Genomic DNA, 27,923 nt, shown 5'->3' with positions numbered 1-27,923 from the left:
GCTGGCAGAGGAGAATCAAGAATAAAAGAATCTTTGAAAAAGTCACAGCAGGAAAGTTCAGCATTTTGTCGGTTGTTTGAGGGTTCCAGCGTCATAATTCCCACCACCTCTCCTTACTCACAGTGTGTTGAAGAGGCTCATTGTCAGACATGCAGCAGTGTAGCTTTAAGAAGGAGGTGGGCAGCGCTCCGATGACGCAGGAATAATCCTGAAAAGATGCTTCAAAACTCCAGGCCAGAGCCAGCGTGTGTGGTGCTGCTGGCTGAGCTGGAAGGATCGCGCCTGACACGGTCCAGAGTGGAGGAGCACTCAGAGCAGGTCCAGGAGCGTCTGCGGAAACTCTCCATGCAGAGTAAAGCACACAGTCTGAGGCAGATCCTCTTCTTCACCAGACAAACTCACTTATTTAACACTAAGCCCTTTAACGTGTCTCACGGCGGAGCCTCTGTTTACAGCTGAATGCGCGCTGCAGAGTGGAGCCAACTCCGGGAAACAACCTTCTGAGGAACATCTCCAACATTTCTCTGCAGCGGGACTTGAGGTGGCACCATGCCGTGTCTCAGCGCGCTGTGTGTGTACTTTCTGCTGCTTCTGAACCCGGTGCTGACAGAGACCTTCATCGAGGACATAGAGGTTCTGGTGTTTCTGCCACAGAATAACTCGTACCTTTTTTCACACGCACGAGTCGCGCCGGCGATCCTTTACGCACAGCAGAGGCTGGAGGCGGACGGAGGACCGTACTCCGGCTTCCACTTCAACATCCAGTTTGAGAACTCGGACTGTGTCAACGATGCTGTGTACATGCTGGTGGACAGGTCGTGCGGGCGGAAGCCGGACTTGATCCTGGGTCCGGTGTGTGAGTACGAGGCGGCCGCGGTGGTAAGGCTGGCGTCCTACTGGAACATCCCGGTGATCTCAGCAGGTGCCCTGGCCGCTGGCTTCAGCAACAAGAACTCCGAGTACTCCCACCTGACCCGCATCGCACCGTCCTACGTGAAGATGGCAGAGACGTTCAGCGCAATGTTCGAGCACTTCACCTGGAGGAGCGTCCTGCTGGTGTTCGAGGACGACAAGGAGGAGCGGAACTGCTACTTCACCCTTGAGGGGGTCTATCACCTGATGGTGGACTTAAACATTAAAACATGTTCTGTCTCCAGAGATGACCGGCTGGACACTGAGGACATCCTCAACAACATCGAGGAGACGGAAGGTAAAGTCCGGTTATTAAACTGTTAATAACTCACCTGTAACATCTGTGATGGTGTTATTCATGGTCATTTAGCTTCACACGTCGGTCACTTTCATCAAGGCTGAAAATTTAGTGCAATTAGGTCAGGTTGTTTTTTTTTTGATCAGTTACAGAATTATGACCTGTAACCAGCAGGTTTGGGCAAACATGTTCCGGTCTTGACCTTCAGGGGTTCAGGCTACACTTTTTTTGACATCATGTTTTATGAATGACAGATACTAACTCTGTGTTTAGTCTACAAAGTGTCAGGAAAAGGTGAAAAATGCACACATTTCTGAGCGAGGATTTACTATAAATCTGCTTGTTGTCAGACAAAGACAAACAGAAAATCACATTTCATTATAAGTTTACATTTTTTAAGAATGTCTCACTCACATGTTAAAACTATATCCCAATCCTCATGCTGAAGCATTATGTGATATTAGTTAAACTAATCAAGAGGATACCTTTCAAAGTCAAAGGGCCCTATTGTCAACCCGGCGTAAAGCGCCAAAGCGCGCAGCGCAAGTGTCATAGCTATCTTCCAACCGGCGTAGTCGTCATTTTCACGCACAACGCCCATGTTGTGTAAATAGCAAGTCATTTTGCGCCACCGTTAGCTCCCGTGGGCGTGTTGGTTTTGATATGAGGTGTGGTCAGGCAAGCGGGTGGCGTGTTGCTATCTAGAGGACGCAGAAAGCGACTGCGCCTTAGACCATCAAAAACCTGGTCTAAAATCTATGGCGCAATCTGTGTTTGCTATTTAGAGGGCGCATTATGGACATACGTCGACGGGTTCACAACACGAGTCTGCTTGTCACTCACACGGGGACGCACAGCGCTTCTACTCATAAGGAAAAAGCGGTGTGTTTGCAGATACAGTGAAAAAACGTTGCTTAAGGGACAGACTGCAAGCTTCGGTTTCCCCTCGTCTCCTTAAATCATGATGCTGCTTTTAGTTTGTTACCGATCTGCTGAGAAGTGCTGGAAGATCTGGACAAGCTCTCCTCCACACACACCTGCTTCACCTCACCTCAGGGAGATTCCTGCTCCAGCCGTGCACGGGCCAAAAACTACTGAGACCGACACGAAGCTCTCCAAACTGCGCGCTGATATAGCAGAAACCGAGACACACTCATACACACGCAACTAGGAGGTAAATTAATTATAATCCCCAGACATAACTACCGGTGGCACCGACAATTGTGCCCACAGATATTAAAACACTGTCCAGTCTCTACGCACGAGAACACAGCCATGTGATCCAGCAGCAACAATAAGTAAATAAACATTTAAAGCCGACCTTTCTTTGATGGTCAGCACACAGAACTTTAATAAACATAAGATCATGTCCGTCTGGAGCCTTGAATCATTAATGCTGTGCCTCGTGCGTAAATGTACACAGCGTGCCTCTTTTCATCTTCGTTTCTGCTGCAGTGGGATCGCTTCAGTGGCTTTAACATCAATCTGTGATTCGACATGTATTGTACAGTGACCTGTGTTTTTTCCTGCGTGTTCAAGGACACAGAGGAAAGAAACAAGCCGGTCTGAGTCCGGTTCATAAGAAGAATGACTGAAACCGCCGTGTAAATAGCAACACGCCTGCCTGCGGACGCACCAGGCTCTTCAAGGGAATGCCAGCTGACACTCTGATTGGTTTGAGTCATGTTATGTCGAAAACACGCCTATGAATAATCAAGGGATTTAAGCCAACCTCTTTGCGCCTCAGTTTGCGCCCAGACAGTGCGCCGTGTAACGAGCAAAAGCGCGTCAGACGCCCTAAATCACTTAGCGCAATGCGCTTTAGACTGTGCGCCTTCTGCCATGTTAATAGGGGCCAAAAGTCTTGTTAGCTCACCTTTCCTGCAGCTCATCAGGTAAACACACAGGGAATATTACATCAAACACGCTAACTCTTGACTCCCACCAGAACAAATTCTTGTATGTGTAAGCCTACTAGGCAATAAACCTGATTCTGATTTGTATAACTAGGTCTGCTGAAGCCTCATATTAACTTCAGCTGAGCTGAACAAGGTGATCTTGCTAGAGCCTGACAGATATATAATCCAGCCTGTATTATATCATATCAGTATCAGCACCGATATGGTTTTTATTTTTTCTATTTTACAGAACATATACAGGTATATAAAGCTGAACACAATGCTTGGGGTGATTTAGATATGATGTCATCACATAGTCTGTCCTGCAGAGGGTGCTCCGACTCTGACAACCCTCTCAGCACTGTTTGCAGCATATGTAGCAGAGCATCACAGCTGAGCAGGTCCACACTACAACCGTTTTGCAATGCATAATAATGTGAATAATGTTGGTCCAGTTAAATATGGCATTGTCTATCACTGATGTCTGACCAGCTGACCACCAGCTCTCGATCATACCATGTTGCTGATGGAGTCGGTCACAGCGGACGACAGCAGGTTGTCACGTGATGAAGGAGAAGTTACCAGTCTGTCTCAAAGAGGTGTATTTGACTTGAGTGACAGTCACCGCCTGAGCAGAGAACGTTGGAGCCGTTGTGTTCATATTGGCTCTTATGATAAATTGTGTACGGGGATATGACGTATCTGTGACAGGCCCATATCGCCCCCGGCTCTACATTTAAGTTTTACTTAGATTCAAATAGCATTCAGAGGAGATGGAATCAGAGCAGGACAAACAGGAGGAGGACTTCACAGGGTCACTGAGATGTGAATCTGTCCTTTAGGAGTCAGCAGCTAAGACCAACCTGCCCATTAGTAATCTGGTTTAATAATAATGGCTTTATTATAGAAAACTATATATTTTAACCAATTACTCTCACGTGAATTTAAAGACATTAATTACATACATCTTATAGTTAATTACAAACATGAGCTGCAGCCTTCTCTTGCCTCTCTGCTGCAGCAGGAGCTGATGATGAGGAGAACACTGGCGATGAGCATGTGTGTTTTGATTTGTCCTCACTGCACCCGCAGCCTTCATCACTCACACACACACACACACACACACAGACACACACATACACACACTTGCATAACGTGCTGCATGCTGCTGGCACGGAATATTATCTCATGTCTGCAGACTGCACGGATGAGCCACATGGGTTAGTTTAACTGGAAACTGTTTAGAAGAGTTTGGCAGAAAGAAGGGGACACCTTCTCTCCACATGTGGCCTGAAGCGTGATTACAGCTCCTACAGTCATATCTTTAAATCAGTCACTTCAATATTCTGCACCGTTTACTCCACAGATGGACCCACTCACATGAGACGGTTATGAGAACTTCATTTGTTCATAAAAATAAATTATTAACAGGTACAAAATAAACTCGTTTGAAATGTTCCATGAGATCTCTGGACTAGAAAGAGTATTACTGAATCAGATTTAATGTTGTCTTTTCCTACATGAGAAACACAATATTATAAATATGATATACAGACATAATAAAAATACATAAATACAAATAATATACATAATGATCTTAGTGTGTTTGGGTTAATAGTCTATCACACTAGTCCTTATAGCTCTGAAGAACCTTTCTTCCTGTAGAGTATAAATGAGAGTGAATGTGTGAAGGCTGTCTCCAGGTGCAGTCAGTCCAGTCAATCGAAGCACTGTATCAATCTAACCAGGACTGATTTATTAGAAGCATGGTGTGCATGAACACAGCGACACACATGACACAAACAGTTTAAACATGTGAAGGTCTTGAGTTGTTCTGTGAGCAGTAAATCAACTCTGATAAGCAGCAGCTCCTGATTATATCACCTCTCATCAGAGAAGTGGCTCTTGTATAAATTAGCATATATTACACAATCTAAATGCTGCAGAGCTGCAAAGTGCACCTGATGGCAGGAATTAGTATTCTCTGCATGTCAGGTGCTCAACGGAGAGGTTTAAAGGGTTTCAGTAAAACCTGAGCAGAGAGGAGGCGGGACGTCAGCAGCTCCTTTCAGCTCATGATTAACCTGTGTGTATGCTCTTTTATCATTCTGTGTAAAGCAGGATAAGCACTTTCCCCCCTTCTGTGTCCTACAGCAGTGACAGCACAGATGTGACTGCTGTCACTGCTGTCAATCAAGCTGTCACATTAACAGATACAAAACCACAAATCTGCTCTGCCAATAACACAAAACACACTTTAAATACAGATTATAAAACACTTTATGGAGTGTGTGTGTTAAACATCAGCCTGATGCAAATGACAAAATGATTGTATCATACTGTCCTTGGTGTTCAACTGTTGTATCCCTCAGCAGCACAGTCTTATTCCACACAGACACTCTGCAGATCTCACCCACAATGTGCACACATGGACCCCGAGCTGGTCTCTTTAAATAAGACACAGCAGCAGCTCTAATCCCATTTGTTAACGGGTTCAGCACCGTGTCATGAGTCTTAGCTACTGGTCACTAAGATGACAGGCCGGATCCACGATTCTGGTTCGTCCTCAAAAATGTAAACATGTTTTGAAGATAGAAATATTATCTTGCTTTAGTCGTCGACCTCTCCGGCTGCCTCTTGGTCAGTTGGCCACATTTGTGCTCTTTGTGTAATTCTCTTGAAATACTGGTTGTCCTCTTGTGTTAAATATTAGACAATGGAGACATGTGACTATACGAACCTCTCTTCAGGGTGTAGAAATGAGCAGCTCATGTTTTGAAACCTTTCTTGCAGCTGCAGAAAGATGTTTGTGTGGAAAATGTTTCGTGCACACAGATATAGTTTCCATGTGTAACAAAGTTTTTGTATCTGTAGAAATATTTTGTGCACGTGTAATTAAAGTTTGACATTTTCAGCAGTGAGGTTTTAAACACAACATTTTCCTATCTCTGTTTGCAACTCTTAAATTCGAAGTCATAAACATACACTTTGGACAGCACTGCACAGACTCAAAATGTTAATGACTCATATTTTATTTCATACTCCTCCCTCAGCCAGATATCCAATCTCTGTCTCTCTGCCATCTTCCGTCCGTCCGTCCAATCGTCCGTCCAATCGTCCGTCCGTCCGTCCGACCGTCTGTCTCTCTGTCTGTCTCTCTGTCTGTCGGTGCTGTTCCAGTGAAGCAGTATCTCAGGAATGCCTTCAGATAATTGATTGTAATTTGGCACCAACATGCACTAAGACTGAAGGAGGAACTGATTAGAATTTGGTGGTGAAAGATCATGGTCACTTTGACCCCATCCGGACCATCTGATGTGGTGAAGTCTGCCTGTTTCATAGAGGAGATATGATTCTCGTCACACAGCAGTCTTTCCTGCTGTGCCTTATTCTAAATATAGCTTAAGTAACTTGACGGCGGAGCGTTTAATCCTGAAGGAGGTCAGAGGTAGACTCTCGTTGTTGGACACGATGTAAACAATCTCCTGCTCAGACGTGTCTTCCGATCCATGAAAGAGAAACTACAACTTGCCCTTGACCCCTCCATCGTGCAGGTATCTGCCTACTGTTCCCCTCCATGGGAAAGATTTGGTTAACAGTCACACTAACTGCTTCAATAAGTCAAAATCCTATGAAGCATATGAAGACATAGGATGGGCATGTTAAGCCTTACTGGGAGAGACACACCACACAGAGCTTACCATTGTTCTTCGGCCGTTTAGCAAGTGGGCAAGTTTGACTCGTGTGTCTGTTGTCAGTGGCTTTGTCTGCTACCAACTCATTTTGTGGTTTTGAGCTCAGCTCGCTCATTGTTAGCTACAAGCCCAGTCACATCTTAAGAACACTTCACAGAAGAAGTCGAGCTGCTAACTTGTGATGTTGTGATGGATGCTTCATAGGGTTCACAAAAGTGCTCGATAAGAAACGTGTAGACAACGAATGTGTTTTGATTGACAACTGCTGCGGGATACACAAATGTGCGCTTGTCTGTGAAGGTTCTCAGTCGTTAATCCAAAGGTTAATCTAAAAGGCAACTGGAAGTCTAGTCTCTGTGTGTGTGCGTGTGTGTGTGTGTGTGTGTGTGCGTGTGTGCGTGTGTGTGTGTGTGTGTGTGTGTGTGTGTGTGTGTGGTTTGTGTGTGTGTGTAGCTTCTACAAGTGGACAAAAAGTTAAATGTTGTGACTAAGATGAACATGACTGCTCCGTTTTTTAACTGTGTTTAAGCACTTTGCATACAGAGAGGCCTCTGCTACCAGTGTATGAATGTGTGTGTGTGTGTGTGAAAGGGTGAATGTGACATGTACATTACTTTAAAGCACTATTTAAGTTCGGTCCGCTGACTGTGCTCCTCTTAATGCTGCGATGACTTCACCTGTCAGACTTTACCAGGTTCCCATGTAACCTCTGTTCTGTGGACAGTGCACGGTTATAAAAACCACAAATACTGAAGGTGGAAAATACACAAGTTAATATAGCAGCGTTTTTAAGGTTATAAAGCTCTGTCCTCTTTACAGATTAACATAAATCTGCTTCCCTCTCCTGTCTGTATTCTCCAAACAGGTTTCCAAAAACACGCGGTCAGCTGGTGTCCGACAGGTCTGGCTGCAGCCGCCTGAGGCTGTGCATTTATAAGTGGATTACAGGTGGACCTGTGGCTCAGACGAACAGCATGATGTGGCCGGACAGGACACAATAATCTGTTTTTGTTTTTTTAGGACAGTTGTTAGAAGCTCTGATCCTGAAGGAACTTCTAGAATAAAAAAGAACTGCATTAAAAAACCTGAACCAGACCACATAAGAATGTGCAGCGTTACTAAAGTTTAGTATTATAAGAAGTTGGCATTAAAAAGTCAGACTACCATGTTCCCACTTTTATAAAAGCATTAGAACAAAAGCTGTTTTGATACAGAACTAGCAGATCAAAAGGAGGTGAAGGATAGACTCTATTATCTCCTGAAATAAGACACTGTTGTTAACACTCACACCTGTGTCTGTAGCCACGGTTACATCTGTTTCAGCAGTCTGACTTCAGGCTCTGAATTAGTACCAAACCCTTTGTTCAAAGACAATATTAAGAACCAGCCTCCTATGCCTTGTTATAGCACGCCCAGGTCACTGCCTTACCTGTGGCCCGACTTGCAGTGCACCCGACACCAATGTCATTCCCTGCACGAGTTGGGCCTACAGGACAGGGGCTCCATGTTTTGGGCTGTGTACGGCCAAGCCCCAGTGATCAGAGGAGGAAAGCCAGTGGTGATTATTCACTTAGGCTGCTGTCACTGACACCTGGCAAAGGATGTGCACAAGAAAATGGATGGATGGATGGATGAAGTTAAGGCTTGTTAAAAATGTAGTTTTTGATTGCGATAATCTCTATTTGCAGATACTGCATAGAAATAATTTGGATTCGAAAATGTTCTGGTTTGGGTCCGTAGTCAGAGTTTGACCAATCACGTGTCACCAGGTTTTGTTGGATGCAGGAAACAGTTTGTGAAGAGCAAAAGGGGAAGAACGTAATCCGCTGTAAAGCCATCCCGGCTCCCATCAGTCTGTTGTTAGACTCTGTTCTCACTCTGAAGTTTCTCTTCGGACTATAAAGAATGCAGCGCATGGAACAGGAAGTCTCGGCTGGAAGTCCTTTAAAGGTTGGCTGTTGCTCCTAGAGGATATATTGTCATCAGATAGCTGATCGGTTCTGAGATTGGATTGCAATAAACATGAAAACAAAGTATTAGTCGTATGTTTTTTCTTGTGATGATGATGCCTCAGGAGGTTTTCCAACTTTACGTCTCTGCTGGCGGTTCAGGCCTTCCATCCATACATTCCTGATAATGGACACATGGTCAGCCATTATCTTTCACACATTTACTTCTGAACCCCCGTGTCATGATACGGATCATATCCCAACATTTGATAGTATTAGAATAATGACTCGCAGGGATGTACGACAAGAGATTCAAGGTGACATGTTCTGATATAAAGCACTACACATTAATGACACTGCACATAATCCGTCCTTGTACCTACTTCCATTTCATTCATTCATTCATTCATTCATGCATTCACTCATTCATTTGCCCTCATCAGTATGCAGCAGATTTCTGCACCATTAACCATACAATATTACAACATGTAAAAACGCTTAAGAGGGAAAATGAAGCTCCTCTCTCGTGATTGGTCCATTTCTGATGCTAATCCTCCTGAGACATGCACTCCCATCCAGAGTCTGTAAGAAGTCTTTGTGTTTGCAGAGAACTCCCCTCGGGCTGCTGCATAGATGTAAGGCTGTGACCTGCTGTAACCAGGTTCAGTGTGAGAGGGCAGAGGCAGCTGTATGTAACCACAGACAATACTGTTAACAACAACAACCAGTCATAAGTGAGCTGATCCAGCAGGTCTTAAATCAGTGTAGCGATTAACCGTATTTATAAAAGCCACCGTTTCACAGATGTATCCCCCGACTCACTTCTGTTTACCCTGTTCACCTCTCTGACAGATGGATCCAGCAACATCAATACTTGTTTTTGGATTCATAATTTGCATATGTTCGAGTATTACATGTTAACAGCCAACACAGGACACTTTTAAATACACTGTGGGCACTCAGTAAGTGTGCCATGTGCTGCCCCATTCCTGAGTTAATTTGTAACTAGCATCAGTGCCCTCGCAAAAAGGAAAATCCAAGTTTTGAAATATTGCTGGCTGTAAGCGCTGCCCCATGGAATGACTTGCAGAGCATACACAGGGCCAGTAGTGTGTGTAGAGCCCAGTGTAATTAAAGGGTGCTATAGTGCTGGCAGGACTGAGGTGAAGTTTGTCCCACTGACTCAAGGGATATTTCAGGAGGTGTGTTTAAGTGACAGAGTTGTGAGGAATGTTCCAGCAACACTCTGAATCTTCCTTATTAACAGGGATGCTGGGTTACTGTGATTTCAATTGCCACCCTTGTTTGTGTAGCTACCTTATTTATTTTTAATCACTTGGATACCAAAGGAAACGTTAATATCAAGCCAGTGAAAGACATTTTTACACATGATATTTGTTGGCAAACACGTTCACTTCTCTTCTTCAATGATTCAATGTTTGGTTCAAATAAAAAGAGAATCACTCATAGACTGCTGGATTTCCATCACTGCTCACACAGCTGGCAGTGTGTCACTGAGCTGCTCATTCTGCCTCAGAGCTGTTTGGAAGCACATGGCTGGATAAAGGGAGAACTCTGACTATGGAGGGCCTGATGCTGTAACTCCTCTCCTCACTGTCACCGCCTCTCTGTTCTTTCACATATGATTGTGGGCAGACGGAGATACTGATTCACTGAACACTTTATCTGGCTCGTCTGTAAATTGTAGGGAATCAGAGTTTTCATTAGCCCATCGTGCAGATAGTTGCCTGATGTCAGACTGAATAACACACTCCACTCAAACTGATTTCTGTGGGCGAAGGAGATTCCATTTCGCCGATCAATCACTAAAGACGAACCTATTCACCTGATTCTCACGTCATTTAAAGTTGACACTGATGTGAAGCTATGCTAACACGCTGGATTTTCCTGAAATTTTGCAGAGAAATGAAAACAAAAGCCATGGTGGGCAATATTGTGAAGACAGTTGTGTCTCTTGACTGTAGCAGCCGTCATTGTTGGAACTCTGACAGATACACAAGTTCTGAACAGCGATGGTCCTGTCTGTGATTAAATGGAACTGTGGAGAAACTTTACACATTGAACCTCAAAATCTGTTTGTCTCCATTTTGGTTTGCTGACCACTTAGAGTACTGCAAGGGGTGCTAGAGTTTTAATGTTAATTTCAAAGGTATCAATCACGCATCATTCTGAAAGAGTTGGTTAAGCACTTACTTAGGACAACATCTGTTGTTTGGAGTGATGAGAGGTTGGTGGTTTCAAATGGGCACACTCCAACCTCAATGTTTGAGTTAAACTGCAAACTACATCTCCAGAAGGCGAAACATTGGATTGGGAGTCTGTTTTCCTGATCGGTTGATGTTTTGTTCTTGGAGCCCAGCAAGGCTCTTTCTGCTTGAGCGTTATCCACTGGTTGCTTCTTTCGGCCGCCTCTGAGTCAGGTGCAGTGGTTTACCATGAAGCATTCCTGTGGATTCCTTGCTCCTTCAGCAGTCAGAAGGAAGAAGAAACCACAAAGCGTCTGCTTCCCACCTCAGCGGGATAGATCTTTGTATTGCAGCCACACTCTGTTGTAGTTTCAAATGCTCGTAGGCCTCCTGGTCTGAGTCTTCCCTTGGGATTGTGAGCTCCATGATGTACACAAGCTTCAGTTACGGGGACCACAGTACCAAATCTGGCCTAAGATTGGTGGCAGCAATCTCAACTGAAAGATTAGGTGCTCCGCCAGCATCTTCCAGTCGCAGGCCATGCATAGTTGTCCTGTTTGTGGCTTAGCAGAATAATGTTTGGATCTTTATTGACCTTCTCAGATGATCTATTTTTCATGGAATGATCATTAATCGTATCTTGCATACTCAATTCACTATAGGCCCATCAAGGTGAACTTTCTCCCTTCCCCACCTTCTAACCAAATCCACTGCCTCTGCTTAGCAAGGGAGCCTTTTCACTTCTTGCCAGCACACATCGGGGGCACCACTTACCTCTGCTCTGACTTTGTGGCCTTGCACCAGGTTGATTAGCTTTTCACCAGTCCAAAGCCTCTTCTTCCCCACTGGACCTTCTGTCGTTTCTGCCCAGTTAATAGGGATGGTGCTGCGTTGCTGATGGTCAATGACTGTATATATAGATGGACGACGCGTCTCTATCTGCTCCCATTGTACGAAATTGATGCCAAAATAGCCCCTGTGATAGGCCCTGCCATCTTGCGATGGCGACGTCATATGGAGCCAGAGACTGCGCAGTAGAGATCGGCGAGTGAAGCGGCCGTAGCCACTTCCGCTAACCCAAACACACACTTACTTGCTAAGTGCTACTCATGGTGATTCATGTTGGGCCTCTCTTTAAATAACATAACAAAGAGTCGGTCTAGACCTGCTCTTTTTGTAAAGTGTCTCGAGATAACTCTGGTTATGATTTGGCGCTATACAAATAAAATTTGCTTGATTGATTGATTGATTGACTTAACTTACCGACAAAAACAGCAAGGATCCCACACACCGGCGTGTTTAACAGCAGAGCAGCTTCTCTGTGTTGGTCTGAGGTTAACGTTCACAGGTTTGGAAACTTCAATGACTGTAGTGATTGTTTTAGTTATGTTTCCACTCGCGGATCGTCCACTCTGCTCGCCCGGAACTGATCGGCTGCAGGAGCCGAATTAGTCAACAGAGCTGTCAATCATCATTTTGACAGCATCAAATAACTAATTTAAAATAAACTGAACACATAAAAATGAACACTTGGACGTAAATCACCATGATAATAACTAACTATAATAACAGAAACCATGTTTGAGAAAAATCTATCGGGCGTGTATTTTGATTTTATAGTTTGACTCATGTCCCACCTGTTAACATGGAGGAGGCGGGCTTTATGACCTATACTGCAGCCAGTCAGCAGGGGGCGCCCGAAATGTTTTGGCTTCACTTTTAGGGAGCTGTCATGTCATCCATCTTTTTATACAGTCTATGCTGATGGTCTTGTCCTTGGAGTCCTGAAAGGTAAGCCAATGTCTTACTTTTGAGCACATGTATTACCCCTCCAATAAGAGGTAGTAAGTCCCCCCCTGCTGTAGAGGCTGGTGTTGCTCAATCTTCATGGGACACGTGCCAGTGTTTTTTCCACATATGAGGTAATGGTTCACTCCATCTTTTCCACAGTTGCTGTTGGGGCTTAAAGAGTGGACACATTATTTTGGAGAGTCCAAACTGTAGGCACCACAGCTTCAGTTTCCCAGGAAGCAGGTTCTTGTTGATGTTCTCCAGACAGGTGACAATGTCCTGTCTTAGTTGCTGCTCCTGCTCTTTGTCCTTGAGGCTTGCATTGTTCCATCTGTGCTAGTTTTTAATGGGCTGTTAGGATACTATTGGTAAGAGCTGTAGAACTCCGTGTCTCTAATCACCCGTTGACTATGGAGATGCTTCAAGGTTTGTTTGGTTTCATTTTCATCCTTGGCCCACTTGACATTCTCCTGCAGCTCTCCAAGTAGCTGCTTAGCACATGCTGCAGTAGTGGCCAGTGTTATCCATGTATGCCCTGATAAGTAAAAGACAGATCCAAGCATTCGTTCTTTCACTGCCCATTACCCATCTTTCACCAAGGGGGAATTGTTCTGCAATGTTCTCGTGAAGTCAGTCGTGATGAAGCACAGCTGCAGGTCTTGGAAGTAGGTCCTGACCAATGTCAGTACCTGAAATTGTTTTTCTAAAGTTGGGGCAGTTCCCCTCTAAATGGTTCACATATGGGGGATCTTTACTCTTTGGATTAAAGTATTTGAGAACTTCACTATGGATTTACAGTGTCCTCATTTTATCCCTGAATCTTTGAATATCTTGTTAGAGTCTTTGTAGAAACATGCTCTTGTATGTTTTCTTACATGTTTTGCTCTTTGCGAGGTTTTCAGCCAGCTCTCGGTGTCTGCCTGAGGTAGTATCGCAGCCCTTCCCTCTCTGCAACAAAGGCTTTTTTCCATTGCTTTCTGACCTGTCTCTTCTCCTTGATAAGCCTGTTGATCTCTTGCGACCTCCTGGACTTGCCTGGCGCTGATAATGCCTTTCTCCTTTCCTTTTGCTCACGTCAAAGTGTTGTTATCCAATTAGCCAACAATTGCATAAAGCCAGAGCACCTCAAGTGTTTTCCCCTGACAAGGTTGTTGATTAGTTAATCTGACTCTCATGCTGCAGCCCTGTGTTGTACCTCTATATGGACTCCATAGATAGTTTGAGCTGGTCAGGGGCTACTGGGCTTAAAAGAATATTTTGATATGGTACATTATTGGTAAAAGTTTGAGAACCACCATTCTTAACAGATCAGTTTGCAACATGTCGCCATGATGTCGTTTTTTATACGTCTGAGATGAAACATTTTGTTATTCATTAAACTTTGTAGCATCAGCTTGAGTTCTTCATGAAAAAGATGCTATCAGGATGTAATGTGAACTGAGAGCCGTTATGCCTCCTGTATATTGAAAGTATCTGTTCCATTAAATGCAACAGACACAGATGATTGAAAAACTTGACTGAAATGCCTCCTGTGCAGACTCTGTGTCAGGTTCTTTCCTCTCCTGCATGGTGGTACTTTGGTGAATCATGTGCTTTTGCCAATCCAGACATGTACTGTACGTCTGTAATGTAATGCTCTTTTGCACTTTCACATTAACCTCTTCAGTATGACACAAAACTTCTTTATGCTACATTATTAAACCTGCTGACATGTGAGCATGTATTAACCTCAATCATTTATTGATTACTCATCTAATCGCTAATAATTTTGATAACTAAATATTTAAGTGAATTTTTTAAGCGGCAAAGTTGATCATGTTTTTGTTCCAGGTTTATAGTTGTGACAAACGGCTGCTCTTGTTTGTCATTGATGACAATAAATGGAGATTTGGACTGTTGGACAAAAGAGACAATCTGAGAAGGCGTCACTTTTGGCTTCCAGAAATTCAATGAGCTTTTTTCACAACTTTTTGACATTCTATAAAAATGATTAATCGATCAGTCGTTAAAATAATAATATAATACACAGATTAATTGATGATGAAAGCCATCTGACAGCCATGAAAGCAGCAGTGCAGGGCCACACAGCTGCTCCATCTGCAGGCTCTAATCAGAGTGACGTGCTTTGGAAAGCCAGGATTACACTCAACAGACTGCTGCAAATTAATCACATAGACCTACAACAGAAACCAGTGTGCACATCCAACTGGTTGATTATGATCCCTGAAAAATCATTAGCCAATTAAAACCTGTTCTTTCTCTAAGACTCTACCGAAGCATCCAGAAGTCCAGACTTCAGGGTTTCTCTATGGAAAGCATTAAGTTGTTGTCTGGAGCACTGCATCTATATTCACAATAAACTGTTTGTGATGACCAGCATGATGTGATAAATTACCAATGTTGTAACTGTGCCATTTATACCAAGTTATGATGTGTTGATAACTCACTGCTAAGAGCAGAAGATTTTATGTCCACCAATACGTCATAAGTTGCATGCATATAAAGTTGTAGAGAGATTCATTAAGCAACATAAATGCATTGTCATATTGTGAAATTGTTTCATACAATCATGTATGTTATAAATATTATGCAGTATATTTAGTATCTAGTAGTAGTAGCAGTATCTGATTATCTTAGCTGCTGTACGTTCACACATAAATATTCATACATTCATACAAACTCTTGCTTCCAGCTAATGACTATAACTGCATTTTAATCTGTGTGATTCTCCTGCAGTGGTGATCATGTGCATGCCGGCAGACAAAATACGAGAGGTCATGTTGGCTGCACAAAGACGACGGCTGACCAGCGGAAATCACATGTTCTTTAATGTTGAACTCTTCAACGCGTCTTCTTACGGTACGGCCAACAGCACATTACTTAAAACTGTGTGTTACAAGCTGAAGTCATGACAAAAATCTAACTGAATGACTTAACATTTCCTGCAGCGTATGAAGAAGCTCTCTACTTACAGTGCAGTCTGTATGTATTTGGACAACGCTCTGTGTTCTGTTATCTTGGCCCTGTACTCTTTGTGAATGGGATAATGACAGCCTGTGACATGCAGGACATGACATAATGAGTATGCTTATTTTCTGCTTAAATTTGAGGGATTTCCAATAGGATATGAGTCAATTATGAAATTGCAGCCCTGTTGTTGAGTTGAAGGAAGAGTGATGGAAGATGTCTGTGAAGGTTCTCCGTCATCCAGGTCATCGTATTTCTAAGCTTAATCCAAAAGGCAAGTGAACCTGGTTGAAGTTCTTGAAGACATTTCACCTGTCATCCAAAAGGCTTCTTCACTTCTTAACTTACCAACAAGACAGAGCTAGAAATATAAGCCTCTGTAGGTTATTAGTACTAATGAGCAGAACTAATGACCTACAGACCTAATAAGGAGCTATATTTTTAGCTCTGTCCACCAGTCAGTTTGGCACTGAAGAAGCCTTCTGGATGACAGGTGAAATGTTTCAAGAACCAGGACCACTTGCCTTTTGGATTAAGCTTAGAAGTGAGGGAAACAAACAAGAATCTAATTAACATCAAACTTCTCTTTGTCTTTTGATTTAGAAAAAGGCAACTGTTTGCTGGGATTGTTTGATGCTTAACAGTAATGTTTGAAAAAATGAACACTGTTCTGTCCGTCTTTTAATTCCAGGCAATGGCTCGTGGAAGAGAGGAGATAAATATGACAACGATGCACGGCAAGCCTATGCCTCTCTGAACACTGTGACGCTGCTGAAGACTGTCAAGCCCGAGTTTGAAAACTTTTCACTGGAAATGAAAAAGTCCATCAAAAAAGAAGGATTTCTGGATTGCAACGACTGTGGAAATGTATGTATGTCCATCCATCTCATATTTACTGATTTCAGCATGAATAGGACGGATGTGACGGGAGCTTTGTTCCTTCTTCTTTGAGTATGTGGAAGTTTGATTCTATGTAGACTGATGATGTAGGACAACATTTTGTCGATTCTGAATGTCAATTTCTTTTAGCACTAGTTGTACATATATTCTAGTCTGATGGTCAGAGTGAGATTTGATCAACAGTCAGGTAACTTTAACGTTAAAATCTGCAGGAAGTCTGGTCCCGGTTGCAGCTGTGCAGCAGCAAAGTTACAAAGTGCAAAAACAAAGTTACAGAGCTTTAATCTGCAGGTAACACAAAGATCAGCTTCATAACATACTTATAAGGTTACGGTTTATTCAAAAAGTGACAATTATAACCAACAAGAATGCATCGGACACACAACACTCTGTAGGACGGACAGCACTGTGTTCACTGGGAGTCCCACGATACTCTTTACATTTGCTGGTGTAGTAACAGGTGTACTTTGTTTTTCCAGTGAACCTCTTGGAAAGTACCCGTTCACACTGCAAAACACAGCTCTATTATGTAAAGAAGACCAGCCAGTCGTAGTCTAATTTTAATAGATGCTTTAAGCTGAAGAACATATTTGAAATAATAATAATATTCTTTTAAAATACAGCCAACATTGTCGGAGAGCAGCTCAGAATGTAAGATGGTCAACACAGACAATGGCAGTCTGTCTCACTGTGTTTCTCTAAAGCCTACAGTGTAAAAGCTGTGACTGGTGAATTAGTGAATATTGTTCAACTGTTTCTTCTTCATGACTGAATGTCCGTTTCAGGTCAACATGTTTGTTGAGGGATTCCACGATGCCATGTTGCTGTATGCCATTGCTTTGCATGAAGCCATGAAGAACGGCTACAGTAAGAAGAATGGAACAGAGATCACCTCTAACATGTGGAACAGAACGTTTGAAGGTAAGACTTACCTGTGGTTAAAGGAGCAATAATATTTGAAATTGGAGCCATAGCTGTGGAGAAAGTTGTACAAAACATTTGTGGTCTTGCCCATTTTACATTCCTACAACACCCAGCATGCATTGCGCCCCTCCCTCTGAAAGGAGCGGTTCAGTCAAATTCAACGTTTTCCAGTCAAGGACATTGATCGCTGCAGGCAATGGCTCAGAGCGGTACAGAATCCAAAGTACGACGAGAATATACCGGTGGATCATCTGAAAAATCTTCAGGTTTGCAGTCTACATTTCAAACCTGACGATTTTGAACGAAACATGACATCGGAGGCGTCCTAGATTGAGGAAGTGTAGTTTAGCGAGCTCCTTGGCCTCTGCCAGATGACACGTTTTTAAGTAGTCTGGCAGAGGTTTTCCAAGGCCCATTGGAGAAGCGGATAGCGTCCTCCAAAGGCACAGAGCCAAATTGCATTTTTTTCTACCATAATGGCATTAGCTCCCCATAATAGCATGATAGGACTGAGGTCAAAAATTGGTGAACTGGCCCTTTAAAACCCAAAGCTTGAATGTAAGTCAGTTATTTCCAGTATCCGAGAAATAATATAACATTTGATAGATCAGAGTAACTCCAACATAAGAAGACAGCTTTGCGTTTTGTGTTACAAGTTTACCATTAAAACCATCATTAGGAACAGGCACAAGTGTTAATACCAGGTATACTAGCCATAATGTCCATTTGCTCCAGTTCCAGACTCCTGGTCCCCATTAGACCAAGTATTCATGTTAACTGCTGGGCTGTTGAGCTGCTGTAACGACGTCCCCTGTGGGGGATCAATAAAGCTTATCTGAAACACACTTCCCCTTGTCTTGTGTTTTCTGATTGTCCACCCCGCACACTTAATCTACTGTATGTTGTGACAGATCAAGGTCGGGGGGGTGTACAACGAAGAAAGATCAGGTGTTATCGAGGTAACTTCAGGGTTAACTCCGAGTTTTCACCACTACAAAGCTGGTTCACTTCTTACCGAGGTAGATCACCATGGTAACTTATGCTGAACACCTAACCTGCTCCGGAGCAGGTGATGTTGGAGATTACAGTTTAACCTGAATTAAACACCACCCACTGACCAATCAGGTCTCTTGATTCAGGAGCTCTGTGAGCAGATGGTGAGAGGGAGGAGGGAGAGAGAGAGAGCGGTAAAGCACTTCCTGTTTTCCGTCTGATTTTATTAAATATATTCATGACTGATATTCATCGAGCTTCACTGATAAACATCTACAACAGAGACTGATAAACACACTGAAGCCTGAAGATCTTTTGTTCTCATCAGGTATGAAAATAAACATTCTGCTTTAAATTGTGCTTTTATATTTATTTTTATTTGCTCCATAGTTTGATACGGCTGAGAGAATGAGTCTAAATCTGTCATTAACACAAACAAAAAACAAACATCTGTGCAACGTATAAATAAATATGTTTTAATAAAAAAATCATGCTCTGATGATGGAGCAGTGATATTATTTTATTTGCACATTTACACAGTCTGTGTTGTTTAACTGTTTGTCCTTCCTGCATTCAGCAGCTGCAGCTGAGTGGATTTCACTCTGGATTATGTGTAACTTCTTCATAACCTTCTGAAATCATAGTTTGCTCTGAGTTTGTAAAATATGCCGATCAGCTGACGGCAGACTTGTCCCTGTGTGTGATTGGTCATTAGCTTCAAACAACAGCCCTTTAATGTGAGCGTGCTCAGAGAAACCCTGGTCGTGTGAATGCTTAACACGATCTCCTTCGTCAGGTTAAGTGAAGCCGGTTCAGGAACAGAGAACTGCTGAACTTGCTTCGTAGTGTAGGCCCCTGATCTCTAAAAACCTGAACAGGTAACAGCTCTGGTAGACAATCCTGCGGTCAGCAAACCAAGTGCATATTCCCTAAACTTGATGGGCAAAGAAAAACTTGGATTTAGACTTGTGAAACAAACAAAAGTGTTTAAATTATATCTTACTTCCATCCAATCATCAACCTTTTCTCCTTTGTGTATCTGGGGTCGGATCTCGGTGGCAGAATGCTGAAGGTATTCCAGACGTCACTCTCCACGCAACATTTTCCAGATCCTCCTCTGGGATTCCACGGCATTCCAAGGAAAGATGATCTTTATAATCCCTCCAGCATTTCTCGGTCTACCCTGGGATGTCCCACTAGTTTGATGTAAAACGTCCAAAGGGAGGGGCCCAGGAAGCATCCTAATGAGATGCCCAAAGCTCCTCAGCTGGCTCCTTTGAAGCCAATAAGCAGCAGCTCTACTCTGATCTCCTCCAGATTTCTGAGCTCCCCAGCCTATCTTTAAGGTCAAGCAGAGCCAGCCTATGGAGAAAACGTATGAGATTGACATGTATCCTAATAGTGTCAGCCACTACCGAAAGCTCATGACCAGGTGAGCGTTGGACCATTCAGCTCAGCTCCCTCTTCAAAACAAAGATCTGTTACAAAGTGTGCATTACTGCTGACGATGAATCAGTATGCCTGTTCATCTCACGCTTCATTTAACGCTCACTTTGCCATCATACTTCAACTCCTGTGTTGGGGGCAGCAACTCACTCCAAACCCAGAGCGAGCATCACCATCTTAGCATCACCACAGCTCCGCCTTGAGATCCTTTCCATGAATATCACAAACGGGATCAGAGAAAAGGGGAAATCTTGTTGAGTCAAACCGACTTGAATTATGTTGGACTTTGTGACAAGAATACAGGCACAGCTCTCACATGGTCAAACAACCCCAGTACCCAGTAGTCCCGCAGTACCTGCAGGATGATTCCGCAAACGATGTGAAACAAGTTTGGCCTGGATGGCAAAAAATCCCATGACCCCTCCACCAACCCTTCAGGCATCAAGAGCTGGTCCACTGTTCCATGGCTGAGACAGAGTCTGCATCCTGAATCTGAGGTTCAACAATCTGAGCCTCCTTTCCAGCATCCTTGAGTAAACTTTCCCCGGGAGAATGATCAGTGTGCTTCCATGTTACTTTGAACACAGCCTCTGGTCCCCCTTTTTAAAAATGGGAACCACCATCCCTTTCTGCCAGTCTTTAGGCACTGATCCATACCTCCAAGTGAGAGGCTTGTCAGCCAAGACAGCCCACAACCTTTAGCATCTTAGGATCTGCATCTCATTGCAGCTGAGGAGCTTCTTGACTACTACAAGTGAGTTACTGATGATACGACAACTACGTCCATTATCGTTCCTTGGCCTAAGTTGTTCTGGTACCAAGCCCACTTATGAACCACTGTATGCTTGAACAAAAGGAATATGGAAGATCATAAAGCTACCACAGCAGGTGATATTTACCAAGGCCAGGACTTTGTAAAATCCCCACGCAGGAGCCGGTGCCCAGGATATCTGGAACAACACCTATCCCAGGAGCAGCGATATTACTCCTGGACATGAAAAATAAATACTCAACTCAAAAACTCAAAACTGCATGTATTTTTTTTAGATGTCTGAATATATCTGAAATCCATTTGAAACCAAGATTAAATGAGAAAGGGCTGGCAGCAGCTAATAAACACCTGGCAGTGTGTGTGGACATCGCAAATAATGAGCTGTCCCTCAGCTTGCATTAAGCTGTGCAACCCTGTGTTTTAAAATGACTAATAAACAAACCATTTATATATTGGCAAATTGGTTTTTCTGTCTCGTTTCATGAAAGTATAACTTTACGATATTCTCAATGTTTTGATGATGGTGAACAGGGATTGCTGGCCAGGTATCCATGGATGGAAATGGAGACAGAAACGGAGATTTCTCATTGATGGCCATGACTGACGTTGAAGCAGGAACCTATGAGGTAAGGAGAATCAAAAATCAAAAGAATCAAAAGGTGCTCACGCCTTCCCTGTAGAAGATGATAAATGTGCTGGTGGACTTATTTACAGGTGGTGGCCAACTACTTTGGTGCAAATGGAACTTTTCAGCGGCTGCCTGCTTTCAACACTGAACATTTCACTCTGAAAGGAAGAAATAAAGCACGCCAAGAGATCCCAGACAGTTCATGTAAGTGAACGCTACTGTTCACTGCAGACTCTGTCATTTTCTCTTTTAATGATCTCAGTATGTATGAGTACATGTTTTAACCCATAACTGCTCTCACCACCAGGTGGACTGGGAGTTTCAGCTTTGACTGGAGTCGTAGTGGGAGCTGTTCTAGGGACTGCATTGCTTATAGCATTCTACTTTTTCAGGTAACAATAGAAGATATTTATCTTCTCAGTGAAACTAATATTTCAGTTGTCTGGCTCAGCCTTCAATTACAGGAACATGTATTACAATTCATTCATAGCAATTACCTTGTGAAATACAAACAAAGACATATAAAGCAAGAGGAGAACCAAAATTAACAAGTGAAACAGTTACCGAGCTACAGCCCAGTAACTCCGTGCCATACCATGCTGGACCTTAACAGTCAGGAGAAAGATCATAACATCAATTCTAAGGTGGACAGCCAGCACATAAGGGCAGCATCTGGGGGTGTGTTCATGCTTTGGTTAAATGTCTGGTAGTTTTTATTCTGTTTAGCGAAGGCATGTTAAAAAAAAATGGCTTTGGAATAACCACAGCACAAAATGATAAAAGAATGAATAATGCTAGGGATGCACATTTTTTTCCAACCCTTTTTGCTGATTGCCGAATATCAATACCGATATAATATGCACATGTTTTTTTTTCACCTTTTTGCAGAGAACATCGAGTCTCCCCTGTAGTGGAATTGATATCATGCCTACTCTTATTGTAGTGGCCAAAAACTGCCATACCGCAGACATCTTTCACCCTCCTTCACACTTGATGGAAGAGGCGTGGTGCAGACAGTGCACAAGCACACTCTAACTCTAACCTTTCTAGCCTTGCAGTAATAATGCTATGATCCACAAAAGCAGAACAAGCACACAGCTTTCAGTTTCATCAGCTTTCATCCAGATATCCTCGGTTACTGAAAACCAAGCTAGCTGATGAGAACAAATTAATTCCATTAGTGTTGTTCATTCCTCTGCAGAAAAAACTACAGGATTACCATTGAGCGCCGCACAAATACTGAAGAATGTGACACTGGGAAGCACCGTCAGTTACGAGAGGACTCCATCAGGTCGAACCTCTCAGCCTCATAATCCACAGCAGTGACCGTCTCTGCACAGAGAAACACACATCTGAATGTGACCAAAGACTTTGCGATGGTTGTCAGTGGAGCCATGCTGTTTAAAGTTAGACATGTTGTGTTTGTATCCTTTAATGTTTGACTTATTGTAACTCAGGACAGTTGTGACAGTCACAAAGCACCACTTGGATTTTCCTCCGTTCAAAGGTTTATGATTGTATTGTTGTGTAGAGAGCTTTGGCCATACTATTCTATAAAAAACATGTTAAAGAATTTGTTTTATTTTATAATCAGATATTTGTTCCTGTGACTGTGAACGATTCAGAACACACGCTGTTTCTAAACTTCATTGGCACGCATGAGTTAGATGGACGAGGTCTCCTTTTGCCTTTCAGGTTCACAAGACAAACGCAGGCCTCGTGCTTTTAATGGCAGAGCATAAGGAGCTAACCCACTGAAAAGACATATACATCTATATCTGAAGGCTATGCGCTACTGATAATAAAGGGATAGTTTTTGAAGTGGGCTTGTTTGAGGTACTTCTCAACAGTAGGTTTACCTGCAGATGATGGCAGACAGCCCACCCTTAGTTTGGACAAGCAGGCAGGAGCGTGGGAGCTCAGCGATGTATAAAAAGAAGCATGTGCAAAGTGAATAAAGTGAATCTCAGTTTAAGTACAGGATATCATTTTAAGTTATCAAAAACATATATGCAATGTTTGGTTGAACTTTCAAAATAAAGTTGTCAAAGAAGCGATAAATAAGACTGATAGAAAGCGTGCTGAACTATATTTCACGTTTTGTTTATTTTGGACGTGCAACAAAAATTATTAGGTTAACTTTGTCACAGTGTGGTTATGTTTAGGCACCAAAACTACTTGGTTCAGTTTAGAAAGAGAATAAAGGAAGTCTTACCCCGGCCTCCTGGATGAAAGCCCTGCGTTTGTTTGGGCTGTTCATCACTTGTCATCTCACTTCAATAACAACAAGCTAGAGGACTCTCTGACCAGGTTGCTGTATTTAAAGACTTGTGAGTGAGAATGGGCTGGTTTTACAAAGAAGTATGACATTTCTGATATCGATGTTTTGTACGTCATTATAATCCATCTTTCTGCGGACCCTGTCCCCATAGTGTCCACTGTGTATCTTCCATCTTGTACTCCAAACAGGGGCCGTCCTGAGGGTCATCTATTGTAGGTAATAATACACTGAAGATTGATAAGTACTTCATACAACTCTCTTCAAAGTATTTGAACTCTCCCTTTAAGCTACTGATATTGTAAGGTGTTAAGCTCCCTGTAACATTGATGACATGCAGCAGCCTCCAGACTCACATCATTCCCAGGTCAGCACTTTCCTCCAAACATAAGAAACACTGGTTTATATCGTCTTCAGCACCATCTCTTCTTCACCTCAGATTAACTCTTCTTTCTGAATTGCCTATTTAATAAATTCCATTGCTACGTGCATAAAAAATGTGGTACTACTTTCTGATAAGGCAAACGTTACACAGTACACTTTATTAATGGTTCATAAAATAATTACAGACACTGAATGTATCAGTATCAGGCCAGTCAGAAGAACAGCTGAGGCTGGATTGTCTCCTTTTTGGCTAAAAATCGTCCAAATGAATAAAAACGTGGGTTTTATTGTGGCGGGCCTTTCCTTTGGTTTTAGCACTAATAAAAATCTGATGAGTTTTTGCCCTGTTTGATTTAGCAGAAACTCTGCGAATATGTTCTCATATCCCATTAACGTTAACATTAGACGTGTAAAGTCTTAATTTGCCCTTATCAGAAAGTGGATTGTTTTTCCATGTTATACAGACAGTGTGAGATGCTTTCAGAAACAGTAGTGACAGCATAAAAACAACATTTCACTCACATTAGGGACTTTTATTTGATGTCATTTTTTAGCTGACTCTTTGTCATTGGATTGCATTATTCATGCAGGACTTAAGGACAAGGTTTTTATAGAAACAAATAAAGACAGTGAACTTGGTAAAGAAGCTTCTCGTCTGTTGGTTCAATTTGTGTCTGAGAAAATGTTCTGAGAGGAAATCATACTGTGGCCTGGAAGGGCAAACGCACAGCAAAGGGAGAAACATGCTGTGAATACAAAAACAATATAAAGTGAAAAAGCCCTCACAATTAGTCTGTCACGATTATGATGAAACAAAAAGTAGAGAGGACCCAGATGCAGACAATGATATATTTAAATAAAACAAAATAGAAAACAAGGCAAAACTAAAGGCTTACTCTGTAAGCGTCCAGGTAACAAAATCCAGGGAGAAACACAAAGAGCCAAGAAGAAAATCCACACAGGAAACACAAGGAACAAAGTACTGGATCAAGGATGACAGGTCACGGACATAGACTCAATGAACTGGCACACAAGGTTAGGAAGAGACGAAATACACGCAGGGTAATCAGGGACAGGTGAGACTAATTAACACAGGTGAACACAATGAGGGCAGGGCACACAATCTGAAAGGAAGGAAACGGAACAAAGGAAGGAAGTTCAACAAGACATGACATACAAAGGGCAAGAACTACAAAATAAAACAGGAAACACTAAACACCAAACTCAGGACTGACAGGACTACAGAATAAATAGCAGCATAACTGAGCCAGCCCTAACTATAAGCTTTATCAAAGAGGAAGGTTTTAAGTCTACTCTTAAAAGAAGAGAGGGTGTGGGGCACTGGTTGAGTTCAGTGGGTAGAGCAGGCGCCTCATGTACAGAGGCTACAGTCCTCGTTGCACTGATCGCAGGTTCCCTGTCTACCGATCATTTGGTGCATGTCATCCCCCACTCTCTACTCCCAACATTTCCTGTCTATCTCCAGCTGTCCTGTCAATAAAGGCAAAAGCCAAAAAAATAATCTTAAAAAAATAAAAATAAAAAAAAAGAAGAGAGGGTGTCTGCCTCCCTGACCCTGACTGATAGATTGTTCCAGAGGAGGGGGGCCTGATAATTGAAGGCTCTACCTCCCATACAACTCATTCATCTGTCCCCTTTGAGTTAGAACCAGATGAGCCTCAGTGATCAGTGTTTGGATGTAAGGACACGTAGTTTAAAGCGCTTTGAGTGGCTCTTTGTTATTAGAGGTAATTTACTGTTAGCTGTGATGCTGCAGGCTTGTCTTACTCTTATAGTTATGATACATGCATGCATTTAAACGTTTATAACTCTCCTTCAGTGTGTTGGAGACGTTCATCTGCAACAGCAAAACAACATCTTACACAACAGCTGTGCTCAGGAGCTGACAGGAACAGGAGCAAGGCGTCTATCAGGATCACTGCTGATGGATGCTTCCTGTTCGCTGTGAGTGTATCCCACAATTTACTTGTTTATTTACACCCACTCCCCCATCCACCCCCGAGCAGTCCACAGCTGTGACAGTAGCTTCATGGGGAGAGAAAGTCCAGCGTTAAGTGCTGGAGAGCAGTTTGAGAAATACTCCTTAATGTTCACAAAAGCATTAAGCAAGCACTGCTCAACATCTGCAGGTCTGATTACAACATTTAATAGTGGGCTCTCTCCCCGGGGGGGGCACCTCGAGTGGAGTCAAGCTTAAAGTGCACTGCAGAGAGGGGGCAGGTTTACGTTGTCATGAATCAGGAGTTTCTGAGCAGAGGGAGCTTTTTGAGGTGAATGGTAACATCTTACTCGAGGTGAGATTATTTTGTGAATCTGGTAGTCTGTAATCCCTTTATCTACTACGTCTGAACCGGGATTCAAACCATGAACCTTCAAGCTGTGAGGCGACAGAGCTAACCACTGCACAGCCCAGATCTTTAGTCTTTACAGTTAAATATTAAACCCTTAAGTTTCAAGCACTGAAAAGTCTTTGTTACCAGAACTGATGCCATTTCAAAATAGACGCAACCCCAGACTCCTCTCCTTCAGTGATCTGGTGCACTATTTAAAGTAACTCGTTCACATGATGACCTCTGAGCTTCCAGCAGACTGAGGAGGGAACAAAAGCTGATGTTTTCCTCTGAACCTGCAGCTGACCCAGCACAGCCTCCTCTGGAAGACAATCAAGTCCAGATAAAACCTGTTTCACGTTTTGTGTTGAGCTTGACGTCATCACATCCTGATGTAAATCCAGGTCATGTGACTGAGGCTCACACCCCGAGGCTTAAACGCAGATCATGTCGGGACCTTTGAGAGAAGCTGGCCAATCACAGATCCTGTTACTGCTTTAAGCGTCACATATTTATATAGCCTATCATTCAGGATTATTCAGTCACAAAGCAAGATTGGTGTATTTTTGTTTCACAAGTGAAAACTAAGGCAAATAAATAACAGGTGATAGAGGTGCTCTTTGGAGTGAGATACATGTAGTCATAGAAAACAGGGAAAACTCAGGGGCGCACTCTTTATAAAATGTCTTTCTGCCCCGGCTAACCATGTAGACTAGAGGTTCCCAAAGTGGAGGTCGGGACGCCTCTGAGGGTCACAAGATGCCTTCTAAAAAACAAATACAAATTTTAGATAATTTAAAATAGCATATTCGATCCATTATTTTTAAAAGTAGTTACATTTTAAATAAAACCATGCAAATAACAAATGTGTCATCAGGTTTCTGCTTTTCATTGTTGCCACATGATCCTTGAGGTGATCACAACAGATTAGCTAAAGCATCAGTAGCAGCAGGCAGCAAAGGAAACACAGCGACATGTGCAAATGTTCTGCAAACCCACTAAATAAAGCATCTTAGGCTTTAAGTCAGTGTGAAATGTTGGTTAATACCGCCCCGGAGACACAGCGGAGAGGCTCTACTTACTTCCTGAGCACTGACTGACATGAAACATGCAGATGTAAACGTGAGGATGTTTCCAACATTAAACCCAGAACAGACTTGCTGTGCTCCATGCAAGGTGCCCACTCGTCAGTTTGGTGACTTCAATGTTGAAATGAAAGAAAAAAATCCTAACATGCAAGTTTGCACCAGTGTAGGTGTCTGCTGACACACAGACACCACCTGTGTGTCTGCTTCTTTCACATTGTATGTCCACTCTACAGTCTATAGAGATCACTTATATTCTGCTGCTAGTCTTTCTTAAGCTACTGTAAAATAATAATATGCTTGTCAGGCGGTTCTTTTTTGTTGTTCTAATGCCTGTGCTTCTATCAGTGCGTGTGTGCAGCTGTGCAACATTGGGGGTCGCCAGTCTCTGTTATGTTGGGGTTCGTGGGCTGTTTGGGAACCCCTGATGTAGACGTTAAAAACA

The 27,923-nt window shown here is 42.9% G+C and overlaps 1 protein-coding gene across 1 annotated transcript; it reads left to right on the top strand.

Moving 5' to 3' along the window:
• Positions 1-233: 233 nt before the first annotated feature.
• On the top strand, positions 234-25,785 carry npr3 (natriuretic peptide receptor 3). The gene is made up of 8 exons (XM_069683404.1): positions 234-1,210; positions 15,487-15,609; positions 16,409-16,584; positions 17,403-17,538; positions 21,284-21,378; positions 21,467-21,584; positions 21,688-21,772; positions 22,582-25,785. Exons 1-8 carry the CDS (start codon positions 550-552, stop codon positions 22,691-22,693), a joined length of 1,506 nt encoding a protein of 501 aa, XP_069539505.1. The 5' UTR covers positions 234-549; the 3' UTR covers positions 22,694-25,785.
• The last annotated feature ends 2,138 nt before the right edge of the window (positions 25,786-27,923 follow it).

This window comes from Semicossyphus pulcher, unplaced genomic scaffold (genome assembly GCF_022749685.1).
Source record: "Semicossyphus pulcher isolate SPU_LCO1_2020_fin unplaced genomic scaffold, fSemPul1.0.p SCAF_6, whole genome shotgun sequence".
Lineage (NCBI taxonomy): Eukaryota > Metazoa > Chordata > Actinopteri > Labriformes > Labridae > Semicossyphus > Semicossyphus pulcher.
Note: the sequence above shows the minus strand (reverse complement) of the source record. Positions and strands in the feature narration are given on the sequence as shown.

What these genes read in the sequence shown, in the direction of transcription:
- npr3 (XM_069683404.1), top strand. Translation starts at nt 550, where the DNA reads ATGCCGTGTCTCAGCGCGCTGTGTGTGTACTTTCTGCTGCTTCTGAAC. An exon ending in CTTCAACGCGTCTTCTTACG is followed by an intron (nt 15,610 to 16,408) that starts GTACGGCCAACA and finishes TTTTAATTCCAG; the next exon opens with GCAATGGCTCGTGGAAGAGA. An exon ending in GTGGAACAGAACGTTTGAAG is followed by an intron (nt 17,539 to 21,283) that starts GTAAGACTTACC and finishes GATGGTGAACAG; the next exon opens with GGATTGCTGGCCAGGTATCC.